Raw genomic sequence first — 9278 nt, forward strand, 5'->3', positions numbered from 1 at the left:
CAATGAGATATTTACAATCATGCATAGACTGTCTGATTGTGTGAAGTCAATAGGATTCTGTCTCTCAAAAGCAAATATTGAGGGAATTAGCAGCTGCATAAGCTAATATTTACCATTTGGGTACTGAATCATAGCAGAGACTGCACAACACACCAACACCCTCATCTTGTTCTGCAACAAGTCAGACCTGCCCTGGTGCCAGCATCTGCAGCATCAGTGAGCTCTGGGAAGTTTGTGGTCCAGCTAAGCTGGGCTCTGCACCCAGCAGAATTAAACTCTCTGACACTCTGTTGTCCCCATCAGCTTTCAAAGCTCCTCCTAAATCTGAGGGAGGGAAACCTAAGTACTCCACCCCTGGAAGTGTTCAAGGCCAGGCTGGACGGGACACTGAGAACTAGATTATCTTTAGGGTTCCTTCTAATCCAGCCAAGTTTTTTGTAATCCTGTGAAGCTGCTCAGTATCTTGGAAGGAAGATAGAAAAGTATTTTTATTTTGTTGCTGCATTATTACTGTTTTCTGACATGATTGCCCTGGTTTAACAGCATTGATGGCATCCAAAGTAGTGGATTCTTCTTGCTTTATTTTTTTTTCAAATTAACCTAGAGAGGCAAACCAGGGTGGGCCATGTTTAGTGCTGGTTCAGCACTAAACCTGAGGAAGGCTTGATGGAAAGCAACTTACCTGTTGAATTAAACATTTTTTCATCTTGATGTATCACTGCTTGTCTTGATTTTCTGGAGGTTTTCTGAAGAACTGATAACAGCCAATAAGAGAGTATTTACTTGAAAGTAAAGTATTATCATGTTTAGGAGAAAAATGTTATTGCTATTCTTTCTTGAATGTTTGAAATCTCTTTTTTGCTATTATAAGCCTAAATGGTGTCTCTGCAACAGCTTGTGATGGCAGACAAGATTTCAAGGTTTCAGGTGAGTTTTCTTTTGTATTTCTTGATGTGTTATGGACAATGCAAACAGAAAGCAATGTGTGTCCTTGGTGAGCTGGATGTGCCCAGTGCAGGAGGTGACTGCTTTGAGTTGTTACCTGCATGGCTTCATCTCATCAGAACTAGCCACCAAAATTGATTAATATTAAAAATGAAGTCAACTAACTTTCTTTTGACAAAGACAGCAGCTAGTACAATACTGGAGGCACTTGGAATCTGAGAGCTGTGACTCATGTTACACTCCAGAGTGGTTTGTCTCCCCTCTTCTAATGAAAATCAGGGAGTAAGAGGGTACTTGGCCTCTTGCACACCTAGCAACTTTTCAGCCATGCCTAGTGGAATGTTTGCTGCCTTGCTCTCGGTATTTGGATGGTGTCACCTTTGATGTTAAGTGGGAAGGTATTTTCCAAATGAAGCTGTGCCTCTGCCCATGAACCAGATGCCCCAGATGTTCCCATCCAGCACAGCTGCCCCCACAAGAGCTCTGGCTCAGCAGGGACAAGCAGGAGATGGAAATGACACGAGGGCCAGGGAGAACGTTGCAAACAAGCCAGCATGGAGAAGCTGGAGAAGGTGAGGTGCAGGGTCACTAGCCAGGTGAAAAAGGCCTGAGATCAGGTCAGTGTGCTGAGATATAAAGGTGTTCCAGGTATAAAGGACAAATTAGGACAGCATTTCTGTGGGCAAATCACAAACGCAGTAAGGGTTGGCACAGGAAGGGGGATCTCTGCAGCAGGGGGAGAAAATCCATCCCTGTGCCAGGGCTGTAGTGCCTTCCCAGGGATGGGCAGGGGGGAGCTGTGTCTGGGACTGGATGTCCCCCAGGAGATGGGGAACTGGCACACCCCAGGGTGCTGGGACAAGACATCCCCTATGCCACCCTCGCCTCCAGGGCTTGCTGCAGACTGGCCAGCACTATATAGTGTTTGAGGCAGAGCAGCCACACCACAGTTTTGGCTCACCTGAGGCCTTCTCCCTGCAGCCCACAGTGGTATTTTGCGGCACACGGCCCAGCACGATGGGCATATCCCCATTGCTGAGGCACAGGAGGCTGTTACAGCACCAGTGACTGGTGTTACTTGGCCATTCAGGCTGCACAGAAATACTGTCACAAGGATTAAATGCTCTCCTATGGGACAGGGGACACTGTGAGCCTCCAGGGTGGTCAGGGTCTCATGGAACTGGCTCCACTCAGTGTGGATTGGGAAGGGTGGCACAGGCTTATGTGATTTGTTCAGTCCATTTGCAAGCGATCCTGGGTGGGAAAATGCTGCAAACCCCAGTGAGGACAGAGAAATATGACAAAGGGACCTACTGAGAAGCAGGAAATATGAGGAGGAAACAATAAAATGAGATTCAGCTTGGAAAAATAAAAGGGAATACATGTGGGGAACAATATTTAATAATAACTTCAGTGGGAGGAAAAGAGTGGAAAAGCAGAAAATCTGGAGGGGGAAGAGCTCCAGCAAGACCAAGAAAACTGAACAGCAAATGAGATACTTTGCAAGGGAGGTGCTGAGGTTAATGTGCTGAGCTGAGACCTGCTCCCTGTCTTGCTACCCTTGGGCATCGTGGGCCACATGTGAGCACTGGCCCCGAATTGCACCAACCTGCCCGGTGCCCTGATGACCGTGTCACAGCTGGTGGCAGCTGTACAGGGCCACACAAGCCCCTGCTAAGGGGCTCTGTCCCCTGACGTGCCCAGCTCACAGGGAGACATTCCAGAGTGTTTCTCCACGTGTGTGCTGAGAGGGGATCCTGTCGCTGCTTTCCTGCTCTGCTCTGCGTGGCTCTGTGGTTTGGGCACAGGATTTTGGGCACAGGATTGCCTACAGCCACCTCGGGGCACCGCTGTGCCCACGGGTCCCCTTGTGAGGACACCAGCAGCCTGGTGTGCTCAGGGCAGCCAGCAGCAGCCCAGCCTGCGGGGGCTTTGCTGGCTTTTCCCCACCCTCAGCACTGCTTGCTGTGCACACCAACTCCAGCACGGCACGAAAAGAAAACATCTGCCAAGGGCAAAGAAACTCCGCAGATAAAAACACAAGAAAAAGTTTTAACACAAATTGTTGGCCTCCCCTGCTGCGCGGTACTCGTCACCTCAGCACATCTGCTCCAAGCCATGGCTGACCCCTCCTTCCCTGCCAGCTTTCTGCTTCCAGCCTTGCTACCTCACCTCCCCCAAACACCAGGAAGCTGTGGCATTTTGGAATGTGCTATGTAGAGCCTGACCAAGGCGATGTTTTTCCTAGACTGTTCTTCCCTACTTTTTAAAGTCATAAACGTGCAGATCCAACAATCACCCAATTTCCTCTCCGTGCCGTTTAGGCTCCTCCAGGCACGCACCTGCCCACAGAGTGCCATGCCAGCATCTCCAACAGCAAGAGGGAGCAAACACCAGGAAGGCAAAGTGGCCTCATCCCAGACTGAGCTATGCCCCCTGGCACAACAGGGCTTTGGTTCTGGTCTCTTCTGAGGATGGAGTTTGCTCTAGCAAGAAGGGTCCCCATGCAGAAGACAGTGGGGACAGCACAGTCACTTACTGAGAGTTAAACACTCAAAATGCTCAGCTGGTAAATGCGAATCCAACTGAAACCAAATTTCTCAGAAAATGCTATTTGCTGCAGAGTATTTGGCATTCTTTGAAATGAGGGAGTTTGATGAGCCCACAGGCTCTGGCCCATCCTGCTCCCACCACTGCTGCCCAGCCACCCGAGAGGTGAGGGATCCCCAACCCAGCTGATGCTCAGATGCCATCTCCCTGCACCCCGTCTCTCCAAACACATCCCCCCTCAGAACATGCCCCACTGCAGCACGCTGTTCAGACATGTAAGTTGTTGGGTTTACTGTTATTCTTTAAAAACACAGCAAGAAGTTCAAACTTTTGATTTTGCCAGTCTGCAGAGGGGGGCTGGTCAGATGTTCTTTTGGAGACACAGGAAAGCAAAGCATTAACTAAAAAAATAAAAACCCTATGACAAAGCAAACAAATCCAAAGTCACACCATAAAGTATTTATTAAGAAACAAAGGGGGCTTTTTTCTTCAGTTGTAAGAAACACTTTAAAGCAAGTGCTCTTTCAGAGATTTAAAAGCTATATCAAATCGTAACATTGGTTTTACATTATTGTACATGACATTAAAAAAAACACCACATCTCACAAAATTCCTTTTATTAGAGCTCGGGTTTCTCTGCCTTCAGTTGTAAATTAATTTCTACAGACTTAAATTTAACTTATTCTTTTTTTTCTTTTTTTTTCTTTTTTTTAACAAGTAAACAATATAGGAAGATTCACCTGAATTCCGTAGGTCAGAGGAGGTGTCCTTGCCAGGGCTGTGCAAGGCAGGCAGTGGGGGGAGCTGAGCTGGCTCACAGCTGGGCACGGGCACAGGAGCAGGGCTCACCCAGGGCCGAGCGCCTCCTGCTCCCGGGGAAGCACAGAGCTGTCCCTGTGCCTGATGCCAGCTCAGTGTGACCCCACTGCAACGTGGGCAGGTAGAAACCTACACCCCCAGAGACCAGAGAGTGCAGGGCAGCACCCACTGCCCTGCAGATCCCCGAGCACCGAGTTGTGCAGCATCCAACGCCTTCCCAAAGACACCCAGCCTGGCTGGAGAGGAAGCCAGGTCTCACAAACCAATCTTTCTGTCCAGATCCTGCACACTGACTGGGAGATCACAGCCAGGAACAACAGATCTGGGATAAATTACCTATTCATTTCCCCGTGTCAGTGGCCAAACCATGGCTGCCTGCTGCAGACTGCCTGTGTGTGGCGTGTTTATGAGTAAAGCCCTGGGTTTGGCAGTGCATCTGCACCTTCTGTGTCATTTAAAAACAGACATACAAAACACAGCATCACAGTTATTGCTACATATTGATACAGTATCGGACAATAAGAAACCTGGTGTCATCACTGGTCTGGCTACAGTAATTGCTTGGGTTTTGCACAGGGCCTCAAGTCTTCTGCTGCACTGTTTTGGCTGAGGAGCAAATGGATGGAAATGCAGAGGCTACATTTTTTAAGAGACAAAACCAGCCTTACTTTGCTGCATTTGGGGTGATATAACTATAATGATCTGATTGTTTGCTGCCTCTTCAGCCTGGAGAGGTGTTTTCCCCAGATGAAGCAAAGCAGGACAGAGCCAACAGCCTCAGTGTAAAGTGTCCCTCCTGTCTGCATCTCACCACCTCCATGACCCTTGTGACACCACAAGCACCTCTGACCCTTGCTTGGGCCTTTTTCCTTATTTTTAAATACAGCTGTGCCTCCCTAGTCCCCTGCCATGGGTAAAGAAGAAAAGAGGATGGATTTCAAACCTTCACCAACCCATTCACATCCCAACTGGGTTCTGTGTAACACTCTCCCACTCCCACGGGGTAGGGCAGGGGACTCGAATGGGTTCATGAGGACAAGAGTCCATTTTCCTACAGGCAGACTCCAATGCAAGCAGACTTTGGGGCTGACACATTCATGGGCATTCACACAGGTTTCCTGTTTCATGGGAAGTGAGGTTAAATCAGGCATGTTTGGAATCACAGTCTGACCTTTCTCTGCCAAGGCAGGTTCAGTTCAGACACTGCCAGCTGTACCAAAAGCTTTGCTGAGTGTCACAAAGAGCAAGCACCTCATACTCTGGTTTAATAAAATGTTCACAAAGATAAAGTCTGTGCAAACCACTACTGGGTCCTGACCTTGACACAAAACCAAATCAAGAAGGGTTTCAAGTGCACTGGAAAGAAGAGCTGAGTAATTCACTCTTCCAATTCCTACATAATACAAGGAAAATTGGTCTTTGTAAGACCAAGCTTCTGGTGGCACTTCACCCCAAAGCGGGTGTGTGTAAGAAGCCATGGTGGCTGGGCACAGAGGGATTGCACTGCTTGGCTCTCAGTTGTGATTGTCTGTAAAGCAACGGGAAATGTCATTACGGAGCTGGGAGCAAAAAGGTTTCTGAAGTACTGCGGTCTTGTACAGTGTAACAAAACTCTTCCTAGAATTAATTAGGCAAATACTTGTGACCATGTCATACCTGAAGGGCACTTTACGGCTCCAACATTTATCTCATGAGTACAGTGATCTGAAATACATATGCATTTCCAGCGTAATCCTTCGCCACCGTAAATCACGCGCTGGAATGAGAGCGTATCTGGCAACGTTAATTCCGAGATATCATCCTTACAGTTCCTGGCAACAGACCCCGATGAAAATAAATGGTTTATAAACACTGTCTGACATGCATGAGCCTTTCAAAATTATTTACAAGTGGTGTTCTGGGAGTTTTGTTCCAAGGAAGTATTTCTCCTCCGTTCAGTTCAGATATTAAAATTGGCTGGGCGGGGATGGGGAGGGAAGGGCGTCAGCGCTACACAGTCACAGCCGGGTACATCTTCTGCTCGCTGTTGGTGTGTGGGAAGGGAGACTGGATCTGCCTGTAGCCACTCTGCAGGCCATCCAGGAAGGGGGGCACCGGGCTCAGCGGCATCGAGTCATGCTGCACGGCGTAGCCCACGTACTGCGGGTGCAGGTACTGGCCCTGGTGCGGCACGATCTGCGTGGCCTGCTGGCAGTTCAGCACCGAGAAGTTCGTGGGCATGTTGACGTAGACGTTATTCATGGTCCCTTCTGGCAAGCAGCAGTTGGTCTGGGACCTCGTCGGTGGAGCTCTGGCCCCAGAGTTGGCGCTGGAGCTGGAGCTGGCAGCCGTGCTCGACTGGCGGGAGGAGGAGCCCCGGGAGGTGCTGGCACTTGGGATCATGGGGATCGTCTCCATCAGGCGGGTGCCCGCAGGGGCTCGACTCTGCTGGGGCTCCTGCTTGGGCCGCAGGCACCTGCAGCAGCAAGCTGCCACCAGCGACCCCAAGATGATGAAGGCGACAAATACAGATCCCACGATAAGGAACGGCACGTAAATGGGCACTGCAACAGCAAGGAAAACATTGTCACTGTGGGCCAAGGACTAACCTCAGCAGCTCCAGCAAAAGTCACCCCTCGTCCGAGCAGAGCCCACCTCCTCCCAGCACAGGTCCATACAAGCAGAGCATTATATACCAGAATGATGAAAAGGGTTGTTAAACCCAATGGCTTAAATCTTCCTCCTATTGATGGTGGTCTAGTTCACAGCAACCACTGCTCCACATTTCATCAAATCCTGTCTCCAATACACCCTACTAGAACAATCAGGCACGATACAGCTGGGTTTGAACAGTGCCTCAGGGAGACGCTTTGCGGCAGGACCCCTGCTGAGGGCTCAGGATCACGGGATAGTCAAACCCTGGTGCCACATGAGGTCCCTCTCCACCACCAGCCCACTCTGGCTGTTGTCAGCTGGCTGGGGCAGGGTGACAGCCAGGCAGCGAACAGACAGCAGTCACAGGGCCTCTGACAACCCACAACTCTGGGGATGAACCTGTTCTGCACTGCAGCCCTAGGTTTAGGGAGAAACCAGAGAGCATGCAGTGCAGAGACAGTACCGTGCTCCAAAGGGGCAGCATCCCTCCTTGTGAGGCCTAATGATGGGACATCAGGGCAGGAGGACTGAGGGTGGGAGCAGAGAGTATGGATGATGCTCATTGGTGGCATCAGGAGCCACCAAGGATGGTAAACATCATCCTTGGAAGAATCTGGGCTACACGTACAGATTTCACAGAATACACCTGAGTTGGAAAGGACCCACAAAAACCATCGAGGCCAGCTCTTAAGTGAATGGCCCATACAGGGATCAGAGCCACAATGGTGTTATACAAGCACCATGCTCTATGCTCTATCCAACTGAGATAATCCATTCTGCAGTCCCAGGGAAAAAGCTTTTTTCTCTGCCTCAGTAGGAAATCTGCATAGATATATCCACAAATAACAAAGGGAAGGTGTCTCCCCTTCAGTGCTTGTGAATGCTCTCAGCAACATGCCTGGAGTTCATCATTTCCACCAAAACCTGGCAGCTCCAAGACTTAGGCAGGGCTACGGATCCCTGCTTGACCCTGTCTGACCCTGCTAAGGCAGCCACTGCTAATGACCTGCAAGTTAATCAGTGCCAGCACAGGGCAATGGTTCCCAAACCTGCAAAGCAATAAATTCTAAATAAAAAAATTGTTACAAAAATGCATTGTTCTCAGAACTGCAAAGCCGGGGGGGGGGGGGGGGGGTTATCTGTCTGCTCAAGTCAGAATACTTCCTGGCACAGCTGATTAGATGAAGCGAGTTATAACCACTTTTCTTCCATCACTTTAGTACTTTTAAACAAAAGGCTGTAAAACATCATCTCCACTTCTGCGCTTGGTGCTACAGCCATTCTCGAGCAGGTGCACACACTTGCTCCACACTGTAATGCGCAAGTTTTCCAGGAGTAAATCTGTCCTAATTATAACATCACTTCAGGCTACTTCTCCCGCACTCAGCATGTGTGGATGGCAGCAAGGGTGCTGGGGAGCCACCGGGGCTTTTTTAAACAGCAGTAGAAAGACTTGAGTTTATCCTTGAAATTCAATCTTGTAAAACCAGTCCTAAGTGGGGATATCAGAGCTGAAAGAACATACACAATTACAGTGGGGACCAGCCAGAGTCCTTTTGAAATATCCTGTTACTTTTTCTGATCTGCTCATAGGGGTCGTCTCATTTTTCCTTGCCTTTTCAATGGGGAGCTCAGCCATGGCTGAGGAGCCCGTTCAAAGCGGCGGCAGAGCTGTGCCAGGCCGAGCCGGCTGGCCCGGGACTCAGGGGAGCGGTGTCACCTGCTCTGAACGAGACGTGGCTGGGATTTCCAGCAGTAAGGGCGGGAAAGGCAGGCGTTCAGCTGGGGCACTCCTCCCCGAGTAAGAGCTGCCGCCGGGCCCGGCCAGCGTCGAGTCCGTCCGTCCGTCCTGCCCCACGACTCGACGGAGGGGGAAACCGGCAGCAAGGGGGGAAGGGGCGGGCAAGAAGATCGCCGCAAACCCGCGAGGGCTCCCGTGGAGCCGCCGACACCCCCGGGGCCATCCCCGCCGAGCCAGGGCCGCCTCACCTGCCGCGCCGTCGGGGCCGTCCTTGCCGGGGCGGCCCGGCTCGCCGCCGCCCTGCCGCCGGTCGTTGTCGCAGGCGCCCTGGTCGAGGCGCGCCTCGGCGCTGGAGCAGCAGTACCGGAGGGCGCAGCTGCCGCAGCAGATGGTGGCGTCGCCGCCGTCGAAGCGCTCGGGGCACTGGAAGCCGTCCCGCCAGCCGCCCTGCCCGTCCAGCCAGCCGTGGCAGTACTCGCCGCTGGCCGCGGCCCCCGCCGGCAGCAGCCAGCCCAGCGCCGCCAGCAGCAGCCAGCCCCGCATGGCGCCGCCGGGGGGGCGGCCGCTCCGTCAGGGCCCCCCCGCGCCG

The 9278-nt window shown here is 51.3% G+C and overlaps 1 protein-coding gene across 1 annotated transcript; it reads right to left on the reverse strand.

Annotated features, from left to right (window-relative positions):
* Positions 1 to 3972: 3972 nt before the first annotated feature.
* SHISA2 (shisa family member 2) lies at positions 3973 to 9272 on the reverse strand. The gene is made up of 2 exons (XM_041487448.1): positions 8938 to 9272; positions 3973 to 6857 (listed from the first exon to the last, which is right to left on the reverse strand). Exons 1-2 carry the CDS (start codon positions 9230 to 9232, stop codon positions 6304 to 6306), a joined length of 849 nt encoding a protein of 282 aa, XP_041343382.1. The 5' UTR covers positions 9233 to 9272; the 3' UTR covers positions 3973 to 6303.
* Positions 9273 to 9278: the final 6 nt, after the last annotated feature.

Source organism: Pyrgilauda ruficollis, unplaced genomic scaffold (genome assembly GCF_017590135.1).
Source record: "Pyrgilauda ruficollis isolate IOZ18807 unplaced genomic scaffold, ASM1759013v1 scaffold8, whole genome shotgun sequence".
NCBI classification, from domain to species: domain Eukaryota; kingdom Metazoa; phylum Chordata; class Aves; order Passeriformes; family Passeridae; genus Pyrgilauda; species Pyrgilauda ruficollis.